The sequence below is a fragment of the Protopterus annectens genome, chromosome 16.part0 (assembly GCF_019279795.1).
Source record: "Protopterus annectens isolate FY-2018-M chromosome 16.part0, PAN1.0, whole genome shotgun sequence".
Taxonomy (NCBI): domain Eukaryota; kingdom Metazoa; phylum Chordata; order Ceratodontiformes; family Protopteridae; genus Protopterus; species Protopterus annectens.
This window is the reverse complement of record NC_056750.1, coordinates 621497770-621516391: the sequence shown is the minus strand read 5'-3', so window position 1 is coordinate 621516391 and position 18622 is coordinate 621497770. Positions and strand designations below refer to the sequence as shown.

Here is an 18622-nt window from a genome sequence, read left to right as displayed (position 1 = left end):
CAGCATATTGTACATTTTTTTTTATTTTTTTATATTTTTTCCTCTAACAGATTTGTTTTTCAATTGAGTTGTACAGGTTATAGACCACATTAAAGGTGGGAAAAGTTTTGAAATTATTTATTGTGGTCTCATCTTTTTTATATCACAAAAACCTGGCATTTTAACAGGGGTGTGTATACTTTTTGTATCCACTGTATGTAAAAGATTCTTCTCTGTAGTGCCTTGCTAGAAATTAGGCCTCTAATTCATCTGAAGCATCACTGGTTCCCAGCTACACACCAGACTTGTATAAATTATGACTGTATTAAGCTTTTTGGAGAGCACATGTTTCTGATTTCTAGCTTGCCTTCATTTAGACCCTCCATTTTTTGCTAGTCGGGTAGTTTCTAATGGGGAGTACTCCATCTCTGGTCACCCTGGTAGGAAATTACTCCACCAAGTGTCCTGTGTCACCCTCCCCATCATCTGCTGCTTCATCTATGCTAGAATACCTCTCCTAGAAGCAGCTTTTGTTGATTGCGACGCATGCTAGAAGAATTTCTGAACTTGCAAGCTTTAATGTGCAAAGAGCCAGATTTTTCCTTCAGTAAGGGCAGAGTCGCTCTGTGTACAAACCATTCCTTCATGTCCAAAGTGATGACTGAACTTTTCCTGTGTCAGGCTTTTCATCTCTCTGCCGAACAAAGAGCGGAGAGAGTTTGAATGCCTTAAATGGACTAAGGCAGTTTAATATTCTGTCTAGACAGAATTAAGGAAGTAAGGAAAACAGATCAGTTAGTTTCCTTTGCAGAAAGACTGAGAAACCTGTTAGGAAGCAAACTGTATAAAAATGGATTGCACACTTTATTGTTTTTTTTGTTACTCTTTTCATGAATAACCAGTGCCAGGCCATGAAAATACACATTCTACTTGAGCCACATCAGCCACCGTGTTTTTAGAAGCAGCTGTATGGTCTACTTTATACACCTTCTGTAAGCATTACAGTTTGTGTTCTGCAGTCAGTGCCAGGGTAGGTTTTGCTACTGCCACTCTTGTTGGCTGTCAAGAGCCATGAGCTCTTGATGGTGGGCAAATTCAGGGAGAGTCGCCCACTGATCCTTATACCCTGGGACTCTCTCCAAACATGACTGCTCAACTTAAACTGTGAATAATATAAAGAACATAATAAGAGCTTAAATTATAGATGTTCACTGCTGCGATCCATATTCCCATCCATCATAACTTTGGTTATCCTGAGGTTGATGTGGGTATCCCTTTCATCTTATTTCTCTCACCTTGCCTCTCATTCCCCCACCAACTAGTCTCCCTCCCCGTTCCTCTGAACCTGCAAAGAATCTGGAGAGATAATGGGGTCTCAAGGGTGAATACTTATCCTTGGGGATAAGACCCATAGGTCCTTTTCTGTTTTGGAACAAATTTCTTATTCAGCTAAAGCATGAAGGATCAGAAGATTGTGTTGGCTAATTCTCCACTTATACCTCCAGCCCCCCCCCCCTTTAAATCAGTTGCAGCTGCTGGTGTATGGAATTCAGAATTAATTTCCTCAGCTGTTTGAGAAAATTTAACATGTTCATCTCTTCTACATAATTCCGTGTCGCTAAAAAGATTTTTTGTTTTCTAGGGTTGTTCCTGAATAATAAAATACATTTCTGATCTGACTGTAAAATAAGATCACTTGCTTGCATTTCCTGACAACAAGAAGTACAAGCTGTCTCTTTGTGATGCAATAATGTTAGATTTGATGCTGTCATTTTCATTCATTCCTCAATGAATGGGTTCAGATCTCACCCTCTGATATGATTTGGCCACTTTTTGTAGATTCTAAGGTCCAACTCTCGACCGTTTCCCTTACCCGTAATGCCCCTGACCACTGCAGTACCTCGGATATTGTTTGCCGACCAGTCTGGATTGCAATTGCTCGCATTCCTTATGGGTTATAGTGAGTGAACAGCTAATTATTCTTACTCTTTCTGAATTTACTAAGCCCCTTTACCCTCGACAACTTTCACCACCAAGTTTTTTTTTTTTTTTTTTAAATTATTACTGTACTACCATTGTTGTTAGTCCATTCCTCTCTTTCCTGTAGGTCCTACTTGGGGGGGGGGGGGGGGGACTTTTCACTCTCCTCATTTACCTTTTTTCCAGCACGGCTGGTAAGACAACTGGATTTAAGATATGTACTTCCTGTGGATATAAGATCCCCAATTTTGATGCCACAGGGAGTGCGTTTATTGTTTGGACACCTCTTGCCCTATTTCTCCAGCCTTCAAGCTGAGAATGATAAGCATTAGGAAGAATAAACTAATTTTAAAAGCCTCCTTCCAGCCTCAGCTTCTTCTACAGGCACTTTTTCAGTGGCTCAAACCCCCTCTCAAAAATCGAAGGAGCCCGAGGAGCACTGTAAACATTCACCTGCTTGGTGTCCTTAGTCTGCACCTTCTTCAGAGCCACCTAAGAAGGTTTCTAAGACCACAGATCCAAAGTTTTTGAATCTGACACCATCTTCAGTCACATCTCCTTGGCCCTGAGCTCGTGGGTTTTATCCAGAGTCATTATTCCTGAGATTAAGGTCTCCTTTTTTTACAAGAGACTCCCAAGAAGTTGTCAAGACCACCTTCCATGTCCTCTTATGTTAGGTCTTCTCAAAGTCTTTCCAAGTTGGAGGTGGATAGGATGATGAGGATTTCCTTAGGACATGGATCCAGATGGGAGTCCTGCCAGTTCGTCTCCCATTGAATCTGTGAGCCATCAATCTTCTTTCTTTAATAGCCGAGTAAAACAAGCTTACAGCAATCAGTAGTCCGATGCACACTCCGGTAACTGCCAAGCAATAAAAAGTTAAGAACGATCTGGCTGCACAGAATCCAAGTCACAAAGTGTAAAGCGCTTTTCGTTGGGAAACACTTCTCCTAACTTCTTCAGACAGTGGTGCTCAGAAAGAAAAAACAAGTTTAAGTACTATCCTAGTACGGTCGTATGGTATGTTCAATTCGTTCAGGCTCACTTTAATATGTGTGTTACTTTCAAGTATCTTTCCCATTCTTTCCTTGTAGTCCATTTTGTGCATAATGACCAGTCCACCCCCTTTGTCAGGTTTCATTAGGTGGACTGGTAAAAGTCTAAAGTTGCTTAGAGCTTCTCTTTCGTTCTTGTTCAAGTTGGTCCTTAATTCAGAATTGTGTTGACTGTTAATAAAAGCCCTAAAGTCCATTTTGCACATTCTTTCAAATAGTAAAATGGACGGGTATAAAGGGGGTTAAACCAAACCACAGTTTCAAATTTAAGGCTATCGACTCAATTGAGATGAATAGTAGAGGAGAGACGTCTACACTTAAGTTGGAGAAATTGGAACTTTTGTGGCAGCTTAGACTCAATGCATACTTTCCACCGGGCTTGAATGAAATGACTTCTATGTGTGCTAAAACTAAAGAGCCTTAAGAGATAGTAGCTGCATACACATTATTTTTGTTGGATGGTTAAACAATAGATGCTTATTAGCCCTAGGGAGGTTACAATTGCTAAGTTACACCCACCTTTTATAGGTTAAAAGAAACATTACACAACACAGTTTTTTATGAAAAGATTACTACTTCCACGGACATTAGTTATAAGTAAAGTGAACTAACTACGATTTTAATTAATACTATTTATTATATGTTCCGTTATAAGACAACAGAACTTTGTTTTTTTATAAAACTAAGGCACTCATTTTACCTAATGACTAAACAAAAAACAAACTGTTTGACTTCAGTATTCTAGGATTACACCTTTAAATTATGTGACTGTGCTTAATTGTATTAACAAGTATGAGTCACTAGGATAGTACTTAAACTTTTTTCTTTCTGAGCACTATTGTCTGAAGAAGTTAGGAAACGTGTTTCCTAACGAAAAGCGCTTTACACTTTGTGACTTGGATTCTGTGCAGCCAGATCGTTTTTAACTTTTTATTGCTTGGCAGTTACCAAAGTGTGCACCAGACTACTGATTGCTGTAAGCTTGTTTTACTTGGCTATTAAACCTTGTTGGACTTTGCAGTGTATGCTCGTCTTGTCTTGTGCCAAAAAGTAATACTGTACTAGTCTAGCTCTGGCACAGTACAGGCGAGGCAGGTACTCTCATCGTTCAAGAGCCAAGAGTAGACCACCACAATGCTACTTGACTGAATTAATCAGTCAGTCTCTCACAGCTGCTGAAAAAGTTAACTTTTGCAAACATGCCGAAATACCGCAAAAAAAAAAAAAATAAACACAGGCAAAGCACTCAGAGCAGTACATACACACGTAAGACACGACACACCCCCTGGATCCTTCAGCTGAATTCCGAAAGGCTGACAGTCTGCTCATGAAGCTGATGTCATTGCGCAAGCGATGATGTCAGCAAACTAAATTGCAAAAAAAAAAAGTAAAAAAACTGGCAAATTCAGGAATTAAAGGGGCCATGCGGGAATTCATAGCACCCCATTATTTTGACCTCAAAACCGGTAAATACCTAAGAATTCAGTATGGTTGAGAGGTCTGGTTGGATCATATACAAGTGGTTGACTTCAAACCCAAAGTTTTTGGAGCTGTTGCTTCCTCTGGATAGCTCTGTCACAACTCCTCCCTTGGAATGGAGGGTTGGTGAGGCCTGAGTATTGTCTGCTCCAAGAGCCTTGGCTCTGGTGGGATTTTCCTCTGCTTCTCCTGGTTCCTCTGCATTTCAGGTGGTGGAGATGGTATTCTCTCATCCAAGAGTAGTTGCGACTCTCCCTTCGTATGCATGCCTTATTCCCTCTTTGGTTCCTTTGTCTGAGTTTTCTCATCGTACATGTCTGGGACAGCCGCCCAGATGAGCTTCCAAGCAGTTCCCACCAGGGAATTCCCCATCTCTTCCACAACCTACCCGGAACATCCCACTGAGGAGTTTCCTCAGAAGAGAGTGTGCAAGAGGAGGCACTTGGATTCCCCACAGGAATCCCTCCTAGAAGACACCAATTTTGATGGAATGGAAGGGTCCCCTAGATCTCCACTGAAGATGTCTCATTTGGAGACATCTTAGAGATCCTTTGCCAGAAGAGTGGATGGTCTTCCCAAACCCCTTCCTAGGAGGAATCAGGATTCTTGGAAGCCTTTGGGTCTGGACCATCTATGTCTTGGGTTACACCCCCTGCAGATGAGCTTATAGACCTTGTTTCCCACAAGGTGTGGAAGGAGCCGGACTCTGTGAAACCAATCCCCAAATGCCAGGACAAACTTTTGAGTGATCATGCTGACACAGTACTGTACTAAAGAGATTCCTGCAGATGTCATGATTGTTGTGGCAGCCACCAAAAAGGAGCTGTTTGGACACAGGTCCCTTGTTCATCCCCCTAACAGAGAGTCTGGGGTGTTGAACAGGTTTGTGAAGCAAGTGTATATGTCAGTGACATTTGCCCTGTGATCTCTGAATTACCTGGCACATTTCACTATATTACAGAGGGACTTGGTGAAGGAACTCTCTCATACTTGCCAGAGTCCTTTTCCTCTTGACTGACCACCCTGCAATCTGTTGCATATGCATCCATGAGGTTAATCTTGCATACAGCTGAAGCCACCTTGGCCAGTTCAGGCATAACCATAAGGAGACATGCCTGGATGGGGTTGTGTGATTTTTGTGGAGCCCTTCAAGGCATTATTCATCAGTGCTCCTTTTGATGATGATTGTTTGGGCCAACAATTAGAGAGACTCCCTCCCGCAGTGAACAGGGTGGAAAGATTTTGCAGGGTAGAAAAGCAGAATCTGATGGCAAACAGAGCCCTTTCTGTAGGAATCAGTATGGTGGGAGGATATTTCCTGAAATCCCAAAGTCCTTTCCAGGAATCACATGAGGATTTTTCCCCCACAGGCAGAGGGGGAAATAACTACAATGGTAGACATCGCCCATGAAGCAGAGGGCGTCCACAGAACCAAAAGATCATGAGATGGCTTCTCGGACAGATCCAGCACTCCTGAAAGGCTTCCCGGCTGTCCCTGTTTGAAGGCAGTCAGGGTACTTATCTTTGCACCAAAAAGTCTAGATAGCCATCACAAAAGAGTCTCCAGTGCAAAGGATCATATCCAGAGTGTATTTCATATTTTGCAAATTCCCATAAAAATATCCCCAATGTTCCACCCAGTCAGAGGGAGCTAGCAGCTCAAGAGATCCAAAAGCTACTAGACAAGAGTGTCATCCAAGAGGTCTCCCTAGGGCAAGCAGGGTCTGGAATTTACCCAAGGTTCTTTTTAGTGCCAGAAGAGCAGGAGACCTGAGACCTATCTTGGATCTCAGTTATCTAAATCACTTTGTAAAGAATTCTAAATTCCGGATGGTCATGGTTCAGTCCGTTCTACATTTCCCACAGAAGAATGACTGGATGTGCTCAGTCAGTCTTAGACACGTACTATCAGATCAGAGTGAAAAGGTTCTCTTGAAGATATCTACAATTCTGGCTGAGAGCCCTTTGGTCTTACCACAGCCCCGAGGGTGTTCACCAAATGCATGGCAGCAGTAGCAGCTCACCTGAGACTGCTCAGATTGTTTTCTTACTTAGATAACTAGCTCCTCATCGACCAGGCATCTGCTTATAAAAGCTAGAGGCTATTTACTCCAGCTATCTCGCTTGCTGGGAATTGCTATCAGTATGGATAAATCACAACTTCAACCACTTCAAGTCTTGGAGTTTATAGGGGCTTATTTAGACATCAATTCTCTAGCTATTCTGCCTCAAAACAGAACTCTAACATTGGACACTCATGTCAGGCAGATTCTTTCTGTTCCTTCTCCCCCAGCAAAACTGGTTCTCAAAGCTATAGGGTCAGTGGCTGCTGCAATTACCTTTTCTCGCTGCTCATCTCCACATGAGAATTCAATGGACCATAGCAGTGCAATGGTCTTTTCATCAACACCCTTTAGGACATCAGATAAAACTGCCCCATGCTTATAGAAAAGTCTCTTCTTTGGTGGATTCACTCTGAAGAGATCAGTCAAGGGCGTCCATTTATCTTTTCCTCGACAGAATGCCACATAGACTATGAATGCCTCCCAGGTGGGATGGGGTCATAACTTGGGACGGACTGTTCAAGGCACGTGGTCCCCACAATAGACCAATTTACATGTCGGTGTCCTAGAGATAAGAGCATGCTTCTAGCATTACAGGCCTTTCAGAGCCTTCTCCCTCTAGGGATTATTGCAGTACAAACGGACAACATGTCAGCAGTTTGGAACATCAACAAACAATAGGGAACCAGATCTTACCCCCTTTCTTGAGAAGCAGTGGGAGTGTGGCAGTGAGTGATCTCATCCAACCGCTTTCTTGTAGTGATGCACATACTAGGGAAATCCAGCATTTTAGAGGTTAAACTCTGTAGGACCAGCCGCATGCCTCACGAGTGGTCTCAACCAGTCAGTGGTGAACATTATCTTCTACAAATGGGTCAACCTTGCTGCGACCTATTTGAAGCTCCCCTTGACAAGTGCAGCAGATTCTTTGCCATTATCCCACCTCAGGACAGTCAGAGAGAGATGCTGTAGTCCATGTTTGGCCCCCTGGTCTCTTTTATGCTTATCTTCTCCTGCCTCTCATCCCCAAGCTTCTTCAGAATGTACTTCAATTGAGGAGCACAGTAATCCTCATTGCTCCCTTCTGGCCTTGACAGGTGTGATTCCCCTTCCTTTGGTCTTTCCTAGTACATCCTTGGACAATGGATCCCAGTCCAGACGTCCTGTCACCCATCCGGGCAGATTCACCCAAATAATTGCAGGCCTCAAGTTGATTGCATGGTTTTTTCCAATTCCAGTGATGGTTAGATATTCCAGGCCTTCTCTCCAGTTCGAAAAATCCTGATCTCATCTCATAAACCTTCGACTAGGAAGATTTACAAAAGTAAATAGAAAATGTTTTCTTTTTGAACTCATCAGAGAGAGTTTGATCCTTTTACTGCCCCACTTCCTGCTATTCTAGATTTCCTTGCTTCAATTTTTTTTCAAGGACAGGCAAGTTTTTCCACTGTTTAAGTTCAGTTAGCAGCCATCTCCAACTATCATATAGGAGATAATGCTTTTCCTTTTACATCTTCTAAATTATGTTAGGCTTTTTTTCAGGGTACCTTTTTACTTAAACTTCCAATAAAGGCCGCTACCCCACCTTGGGACCTCACTGTGGCTTTGCAAACTTTAGTACACTCTCCCTTTGAACCATTAGCTAAAGTTGATTGCATACCTTTACTGAGACAACCAAAGGCTAATTCAACCAGGTCAAGATGTACATTGGCTGCTTTTTGGGCTAGAGCATCCATTGATAATTGTATAGCTGCCACATGCTCTGATACCCATACTTTCACTGCTCATTACAAATTGGACATGATTTCCAGAAGCAGAGCTGCTTTTGGTTCTGTGGTTCTCTGGAACATCCTTCCATGAAGGCCACCCAAGGTCACCGTAACTGGGGACTCTGTCCCATTTGTTGAGGAATGAATGAAAATGACATCGCCAGATGAAGAAGTTATGTACTCACCATAACGTTTCATCTGTGTTGTCCATTATCATTCTTCCTCAGCTTCCCTTCCACCTTCCCCCTGTCCATGCCTTTGGGAGAGACCTAATGGAATTGTTGATAAGAATCCATAGTTCATGTCTGAGCTCCTGATCTTTCAGCTGTCACTTTTCTGTCATAGCATTGTTATTGTATTTCTTGATAATAATACATATAATAGCAGCAAACTCGATCTGGGGTTTTGCAGTGGTCAGGGGCATTATCGGTAAGGGAGGAGCTCACCAGTCAGATCCTAGAATCTACAGAAGGTGGCCGAGTTGGATCCAAACCCATTCGTTGAGGAAGAATGAAAGTGGACAACACAGCTGGATTGTTATGGGGAACACAACTTCTTTTTTACCTTTCCTAAATGATGATGATAGTTATGATGAATTTAAAGCCATTTGAGCTTATTCACATTTTTTAATCCAGTGCCCTGATAGCACCTTTATTTTTTAGTACTTTTTAAAAGTATTGGAAACATTTTCTTATATCTGGCAGTTTAGGTCATCAAGCTTTGTGCTTAACTGAGAAATCATAATGTTTTTAAAGCCAAATTTGTGTGTGTGTGTGTGTGTGTGTGAAGATGGAGAGAAAGACTAGCTAGAACGTTTTATTTGTGGAAAATTCCAGAAATTAATTTTTAGGTTTCAGTGTTTTAATTTCCATTTTATCATTTTAAATTCTTCTCCTTAATTCCTTATCTTGAGAAATTCCATAGGAGATAGTTAAAAATCTATATTTTTTGCAAATTAAATCACTTACATTTAATCACATTATCTGCTATTTACATATCTCTGGTGAAAACTACCTAAAATAATTTGAAATCCTAGTTTTACATCAAAATAATTGCTTTTTTTGATTCCAGTAACTTAAGTGCAGTTAGAAACTGTTATTTGTATGCTGAAATGTTCAGACTGAGGAGCAGTCTAATCAGTACATGTTCCTTAAGCTGGTTTCCCTGACATTCACATTGAGGAAATAAAAACCGTAAGAAATATTCATATGGATTTCAAAACTTAAAAATACTCTCAGTTCTGATTACAACCACTCTTAGATGATTCTTTATTCATATCCCTGGCATAAAATATATAATTGATAGAAAAATAGTGTCCGGTAGGGAGATCAAGGCTACTCCATGACAGTCTCCTGTGATTAAACCATTCTCCTGTTTTGATACATGCATTTGATGTGCAAAAGTCATTTAGTGTTAATTAAGATGCATTGATGGTGATTAAAGGACTGTACTGAGGGTGTGTCCTCTCTCCCCTTCTGTTATTGATTAATATGGACAAGATATAAAAGAGCAGTTGGCATTTAGAAGATATCCAGTTTGGGGTTATGAGAACTGCTTCTTTGGTGTTTGCTGATGATGTCCTTAATGTCTTTTTAGTTTAAAGTGAGTGTGGCTTCTATCCTACATTGGAGTAGTCATTCCTTAGTGTTTATGTGGTAGGAAAGGAATTAAGTACTTACAAATCAGGGGTTTTAGTTCCGTTCCCAAAAATAACGAATTGCTCTCTGCAGGTATGAGAAGAATATATTACTTTCAGTGGAGGAATTTAAGTATGTTTGGGATCTTGTTCACAAGTGAAAGTGTTGATACTGAGTAGTGGATGCAGTATGGCAAGACTAAAGGTTTACTGAAGTGTAGTAGTAAAGCAAGAACTGAATCATCGCAGGTCGTCATCTGAGAGGATATCATCTGAAAGGATGAGATCCTGGATTCAGGTTTTTTTCCTCAGGGTAGCCAGACCCGTTCCATAACGCAGAATGAAAATCTGAGCAATCCATGAAGATCTGCAAGTACAGACACTGCTCCTCTGGGGTGAGGGCATTGAGGTATGGTGGTTTGAACATGTAATGAAACTGAGATGCCGCTTGAGTACCTCCACTGGGAGGTGTACCAAGTATGGTCCACTAGAGGAAAAGCCTCGGGCAGACCAAAGAGAGGGTGAAGGAATTGTTTCTAAGCTTGCCTGGGAGCAACCTATGGATTTACCAGGATCAAATGGAGAGGCTTGGTGCATTAAATAATTCTGATATGCCCTACTTAGCTTGCTTGCTGTTTGACTTTTAACCAGTACAAGTGACTTAGATAAGTGGATGGATAGGTAAATGGGTAGAATGGGTAGGTAGAGGTACTGAGGCTGCCTTATATGCATCTCCTTTACATATAAATATAAAGTATGATCAGGTAGAAAGCTATGAGAGAAACATTTTAACAGTAATTCAGCATGTTATGAGGGAGCTGGTCTTCCTGCACATTTATGTGCTTTATAAGAACATTTTGCCATTGTGGTTGGACATTTCCGAGTTTCATTTGGTAGCACGTTTTAGTTAGTGTGCATTTGGAATCAATTCATTGTATTGGGCCCTGTATACTAATTGCAACAAGGAATAAAAAGATTTAATGACTTGTGTTTTGGGTAAGTACATTAGAAATTGTTTTGGACATTGCTATTGTACAGCAGTGGATCAGTTAAAGTAAGTTTTTTCTTGGCGTTCTTTAGTTGATTATAGCTGAATGCATTTCTTAATACATTGTTAATCATGGAGTTGCTAATATAGAACTTACACACATAGCTGAATCAGTACTGCTAGATTACGTAAATCAGTTATGATTTGCCACATCTTTGGGAGACTAGATAGAGTGTTTAATAACATGCAGCAGATGTTTGTCAGAACAGTGTAATTGTCATTTCTTCATGTCATGTTTTTAAGTAATCTACTCACTGTGTGACTGTATAACTGTGAAGAAACTGGAGTAGAAGTGGCAAATTTATTTTTATTTCTTCTTAAGTTCTCAAGCCAGTCAGAACTTCCGGACATAAACCAGCAACTACAGATGGCACTTGAGGAGAAAGCAGAAAAACAATCTCAGATTGCCCAGGTGAGTTAGAGGTGCAAGGCAAGCTGTCTATGGCTGTATCACTGAAAGTACCATGTTGATATATTTATCTCTCTTATGATATATTCAAATCTCTTTGCTGCATAGAACTGTTCTAAATTATGAGTACCATTTTTGAATGGTCTTCGGTATGGCCAGTACTGCTTTCTTTTTGAATGGTCTTCGGTATGGCCAGTACTGATTTCTTTTGCAGAAGGCTTGTCACCCTCTTACCTGTCCCTGTATGTAAGTGGTGGTTTGGTTCTTATGTTCAAAAAGTTTCTTCTGTTTAAATTTTAGGATGGGTGATTACATTAGAGCAATGTTACTGAGATGTATGCAGGATCTTTTCTTTTAGCCAATCTAAGAAATTCTAAGTGGTCAAAGCAGTTGTAATGAGAGTAAGACTGGCTGACTCCGAGGGTAAGTTCTTGGTGACATCCCAGTTATTTTTTTTCTTTTAGTCTAAGAAATAATTGACTCAGTACAGCTGGTGTATCAATGCTGTCTTGGAGAAGCTCAGCAGATGAAGTTATGAATAGTCAGGGGTATGGAGACTAACAAAGTTTTGTGTACTTGCTCAGGTTTGATTGCATAGGAATTGATTTCACTTAGTGACTGTGATTAAACAAGTATGTTTTAAGTGAAGATACCAGTCTTAAGTTTTGAATGTCTGTTGCAGCATATCTAGCACTGTAGACCTATTTTTTTCCAGCAGCCTGTTTAGGTACCATCCACTAATGCCATTGTGAGTTTGTGCATATCTGACTGATGTTTTCCTGCTATGTAACAGAGTTTGCAGTGTTTGTAAATGCAGAAGACAACAAATGAGACTGAATCTCCTCATCAGAAAGGTTCTCACCACAAAAGAAGGTGCAGAGGTCATTGCAGCACACTAAGAAGGTGTAGGCTTTGTGCCAGTCCTCATGTTCCTTTAGCTGACTTCTGCTTGGCTTCTTACTTGTCTGGCAGGAATTATCCTCCCACTAGTCACTACAGTGTTATCCTACTGCACAACAAGGCTGTGTATCTTGAAACAGAACTCAGGCTTTCCCCAGTGTTACCGACTGTACCTAGATTTAACTGTTGGGACTTCTGACAGTAAGTGCCATTATCCTTTGAGGCCAAAGTAGAAGACACTTTTGTGGCGGTCCTGTTTGGAGAGGACTCAGCAAAAACAGTTTGAATGATCACTGCTTTTTTATAGGTATTGAATAAGGAAACGACTTGATAGAAAGAAGAGTGGATTCTAAGCCCTGGTATATACCCTTAAACTCAATGCCAGAAGTATTTTGGCATCGGTTGGTGGGGGTGGTGCAAATACCCCAGAAGTGATAGTATGAGATGAGAAAGTTAACTAGCCACTGAGACTGAACATGGAGTATCCAATTGTATGTTACAGAGGGCTCTTCTTTAGAGAAAGGCCATACATTCCCAGAGAATGTCCACATCTCCTATCTAAGCAGCTTCACTGAATGTTAGGGAACTGTAGCAAACTGCAATATGATGTCTTTGCAACTAGTAATTTTACATGGTTACCCTAGCATCCTCAGCCCAAATGAGTATTGGTCATCTTTCCATACAATACACGTGTTGCACTGTGACCAGTGACTACTATGCACAGGATCAACATCTAAATGTTTAAAACTGCTACATGTTTTACACAACACTACAAACTATGGATTTCTTTATATTTCTTCAGCTATGTGAGTAGTAAAAAAAGGTGTAACAAAACACTAACAGAAAGTAGCAAAAGCATTGTTTACCTACACAGGGTTTGTAGAATGTCTCAGTATGTTAAAGAAATAAAAGGTCAGTAAAATAAGGATTTTCCTATAGGGCAGTGGTTTCATAGAGTAGTCGCTCTAGTTCAAACCATTAGACAATTTCACCCACTAAATTCTGACTATCTGTTAATAATTTCACAAGCTGATTTCTGAATGGCCGCTAACAAGCATTCAAAGGGTGAACTTATTTAGCCTTACTAGCCATGCTATAACCTGGTACTATATTATGGAAAAGGGTCAAGGTACGTAATGGTGAATTGCAGAACATTGCCTCTGTGGATGTCAGGACCTTTAATGTTGATAGGTTCCCTAATCTCATTATAACAGAGCTATAACTACTGGTTTGGCCAGAAGATGTACTTGTCTAATAATTACAAGACTGACAAAGTATATAGGGGATTACCCGATTAAGAATAAGATTGTAAGGACAATTTTTTTGGTGTTTCCAGCTGAATCCCCAGAGCATGTTAATTTGTGTTTCCTGTGAAGGTAATTCATAGGTTCATAGGTAGGTACTAGGCTATTGGCCCTAGTGCCTATATAAGCCTAGCCAAAAAGGTACCCTGGCTTTCGCCACCCAAGAAAATTATTTTCTTGTGCCCCTATCGAGCAGAGCCACAGAGGTGATCCCTGGGGTGAATTTCCTGTTTCCCATCCAGTCATCAAGATTTTTCTTGGAGTGCTAATGAGGAGCTTTATTTGATATATATAGGTAGTTTGTTCCAGAGTATGGGAAGTCTCTGGGACAGGAATCTATCCCTCCAGCATGTTCTGTTTATTGTAGTGACAAGGTTTAGGTCCCCAGAGCATGTAGCTTGGAGGGATTGAGATTTCTTTAAGTGGAGCATGTCCAACAGCTCTGGGTTTGACATAGCGTTGTATGTTAGGCAGAGATCGCCTCTGAGTAGGTGAAATGCAACGGAGTAAAGCTGGAGTTTTTTGAGACTGTCTGCGTAGGACATCTGTTTGAGGCCGGTAATCCTCATTGTGAGGTATTTCTGCAGCCTTTCCAGTTGTAGGTGTCTTGTGAGGTACATACCAAAAGTGGCGTTGTACTCTATAATGGGTCTAATGAGTGACGAGTAGACGGGAACAATGGCATCTTTTTTTTTCCCCTGGATGAGAAACCTTTTGTGATGAGGTGTGCCACGTAGAAGGATTTCCTGACTACTGTGGCGATGTGATTATCAAAGGAGAGACTACTGTCCACCTGTGTCCCAAGGTCTCTTATCACACTTTCAGTGTTAAGTAGACTACCACCTATGTGGTAGCTCATGGGTACAGAGTTTTTACCAAAGGAGATGACAATGCAGTTTTTGGCATTGAGCTTGAAGCCATGACTTTGACACTTAAGTATTGATTTGTTGTAATCAGATGGTTGTCTTTTTGTATGAAGGGGTGCTGAAAAGTTCCAAGCACAGCCTAATTTTGAGTATTATTTTGCCTCTGTAGCTAAAAAGAGGGCTATTTCATCTTGCAAAGTGCCAATCTGCAGAATCGTAACACTATGTTTTGACATTGTTTCAGATCATTGATTGAACCGTGTCAACAAAAAGTGTGGAACTCCAAGCCATCATGAAATTCCTATTCCTGAAGAAGAAAACTCCAAAAGAAGTCCATGAATGTATGATGCAAACACTGAGTGACAAGGGCCCTTTTTACCCAACTGTGAAGAGGTGTTGTGCAGTCTTTCAGTGTGGAGATTTAGAGATTGAAGATGCAGCAAGGTTTGGAAGGCCTCAAACGGTGTGAACTTCTGACCATGTCCATGACCTGATTTTGGCAGATTGGTGACTATCTGCTGAAGAATTTACTGAGACACTACAGATATCCAGGGAATGTGTTGGGTTTATAATCCATGAGTAGCTGGGTATGCAGAAGCTTTGTCAAGTGGGTGCCCAAATGTTTGAATGCTGATGAGAAGAGATTTCGAGTGGACACTCCAAGTTGATTTTGCTGTGTTTCCATCGAGCTGGTGCCAACTTTTTGGAATGACTAGTTACCGTTGATGAAACACTGTTGCACCAGTATGATCCTGAGGCAAAACAGCAGTCCATGCAATGGCAGCACTTGGGTTCAGCAAGGCCAAAGAAGTTGAAAACCCAAAACTCAGCAGGAAAGGTCTTAGCCACAGTGTTTTGGGATCGGGAAGGTGTTATAATGACAGTCTTCCAAGGGGCCAAACAGTTAATGTAGAATATTACTATAACTTACTGTGCTGATTAAAGGAGGCATTGAAAGAAGAAAGGAGAGGGAAGCTGCAGAAAGGAGTTATCTTCTTGCAAGACAGTGAACCTGTTCACAGGGCTGGCAAAACGGTGGATATTTTGACATAATTTGGGTTTGAGTTCATAGACCATCCACCCTACTCACCAGATCTTACTCCTTCTGACTAGTTCCGGTTTCCAAACCTTAAAACGAATTTGAAAGGTTGGCAATTTTTGAGTGATTCAGTGGTGGCTGCAGCAGTGGAGCAGTATTTCAGTGACAAGACTTCAAACTTTTTTTGGCCGGGTTACAGAAACTTCAGACACGATGTACCAAATGTGTTGAACTTCGGGGTGAGTATGTTGAATAACTTAAAAATTTCTGGGCTCCACGTTATTCCCTTGTAGTTTGGGCTTAGAACTTTTCAGCACCCCCCCATAATTTACACTGAAAACTTTATTTGAAAAATACCCCCTTGAAATGTTTATTGTTGACACTGCAGTGTCCAGACCATAGCCAGAAAGAGTCCACATACCCAGTTAGCAAAAGAACTGGAAAATAGAACCAAAAGCAATCTCTGCAGGGCCCAGGAATAACTTCTGACTTTTGCTCTCCGTATGTTTACACAAGCATTCTGTAGCAGCTCCATTATCCCTCCACCATCCAGAGACATGCTGGTTGATTAGTTGCCCTGAACTGTATATGTGTGTGTTTGCCCATGACCTTGTTGCCTGTTTTGTGGCTGGAAAGGTTCTGTGGATTAGCCCACTTACCTGGTTAAAATGCTAGAAGTCAGCATCATTGAAGATGGTCTGTGTAGCCCTTTGCATAAGATAACCAGTGGTATCAGAAATTCTTGACAAAGCAGTCTGAGCATGGAAGTATGGAAACATTTCTATGAACAATAGATTCTGACTAGACCATTAAAAGCCTTCCTTACAATTATAGGAAGCTAAAAAAGTACAGTTTTCTCAGTGTGAACTCCTGAGTCCATTCTCTGGGTGACATTGCCTTGCATGCCTGTTAGGTGTAACGCATGTAAAGTAACATAGGAATTAAGAAAATACGTATATATTAAGCCAGTACTGCACTTTAACTGTATTTAGTTGAATTATTGCTTCATTTGTGCTGTTTGTGACTGCATTTTACTCTGCACTTTGAAAATGTGTTTCATTGCCTTATGTAGCATAGGCTAGTTTCACGCCTGCTGAATCTAGACTGTTTTGGTATCCCTGTGCTGTTAACCATCCATCTTACATTAAGAGGGCCTCCCTGCACCCTTCTGGCATTAGTGTGTAGCTCAGGACCCATCTGAGTTTGGAATTGATGGAGAAAGGTTCAGTTTGAGGCTTTCCCATTGATAGCTTTGTTAAAACTGTGTGAATTTGCCTGTATATAAGCCTTGTATGTGTGCAGGTTTGCTCTGTTTACCGGAGATGCTCAACGTTTGGCAACTTTAGCCAGATAATCCTGAAGGCTGAAAATCCAGAAATCACTGCTCGAACAAGGAGGATAGTTCACAGAACACTTTATTCACAAAACGAATCCAATACTGGCATGAACACATACAATCCAAACGTAGGTTAAGCGCTTTCATCCGCATGTAAGGCAGATTTCATCAGAACCTAAAATGTAGTACAGGTTTTCTCCTTTTAAAGCAAATTTGGCGCCAAAAATCACTTACTGAATACAATATAATGCTCAAAATAACTATTAAATGTGATAAGTGTAATAATATGCAACATTTGCAGTAATCAAATGGTGATGTTATATTTAAAAATTGAAAAAATATATATAAATATAATGTCATGTATAAAATGAAATAATATAATACTAAAATCATTTCTAGTCATTATAATCAGTGAAGCCTACTGATATAGAAGCATGCACAACCTTCTACACTAAAAAGTTAAAAACAACATAAATAACATTACAATGTAAACACATATAAAAGCCATAGTGTGATGATATGTAAATAATTAATTAATAAATAATTAAATAAATAAATAAATAAATAAATAATATATTGAATGAATTAAATAATGTTAGATATAAATATATTAATTAAAAGTATGATATATTAAGAGTCTAATATAAGAAAAGGTTTGATACTTATATAATCATTCAGTCCAGGTCTGGTAGTAGCATCACATAACAACTGCCATTTGCTTTCTAAAAGTGCAAGATAAATTTTCCAATTGTCTTGGACCATAATTATCTTCAGTTCGAGGGTGAATTGTTCAGACAGAGCAGAGGGGTAGCGATGGGTGCTTCTTGTGCCCCGGTGTTCGCAAACCTTGTAATGTTGGAATGGGAATCTTTGTATATTTTTCCCAGTGAGTATTATAAGTACATGGTACATTACACTAGATTTTTGGATGATTTATTCATCCTTTGGAAAGGACCAGTTGATTTGATTCATAGGTTTATTGAATATTTGAACAATACAACCAGTTTTTTGAAATTTACGTATAATTTAGAGCTTAATGGTATTTCCTATCAAGATACATATGTTAATATTAATGATAAAGAATTTGAGTCTAGGATTTATAGAAAAGATACCTTTTCAAATGACTACCTGTTTTATGGTAGCTGTCACCCCCCCTCATATTTTTAAAAATGTATTCAAAGGTCAATGCATACGTGCAGCTCGCATGTCATCAAATAAAGAGATTATGGAAAAAGAACTAAACATTATATACAATATGTTCATTAATAGAGGCTATCCAGAGGATATTATTTCCCCGATAGTAGTCTGTTAAGAAAGAATGGGGTCATAAATATCCACCGTTATTAGGAAGCTCATTTATACCAACAACAAAAAAAGTGGAACACAATAGGAGTATTTGTGTACTTATGTTCAGTCCTTATACAGATTCAATTAAGGATATATTACTCAAACATTGGAACCTCTTAACGACATCTGAAGAGATTAGTGAGCTAGTAGGTTCCTCACCTAAATTTGTTTTTAAGACTTCCCACAATATTAAAAACATGTTGGAAAGGAACAAAGATAGTAGGAGGAATGTGAACAGATTTAAACACACAAAAAAGTGTGGTACATGCAAACAATGTAAGTGTATAAATGAAGCTGAGGTAATTAAGTTAAATAACATTACTAAGATCCATTTGCACAGTACAGCTGGAAATTGCAATACACCTAGAGTAGTTTATGTAGCCACTTGTGCTTCTTGTGACGCCTATTATAT

The 18622-nt window shown here is 40.1% G+C and overlaps 1 protein-coding gene across 1 annotated transcript in view; it reads left to right on the top strand.

Moving 5' to 3' along the window:
- GOLGA2 (golgin A2) overlaps window positions 1-18622 on the top strand; it is a 1989954-nt gene that overhangs the window by 760050 nt on the left and 1211282 nt on the right. Inside the window, exon 15 of the mRNA XM_044058153.1 lies at window positions 11332-11421. Within this exon, the coding sequence (XP_043914088.1) occupies window positions 11332-11421 (90 nt within the window). The remainder of the gene's footprint in view (window positions 1-11331; window positions 11422-18622) is intronic.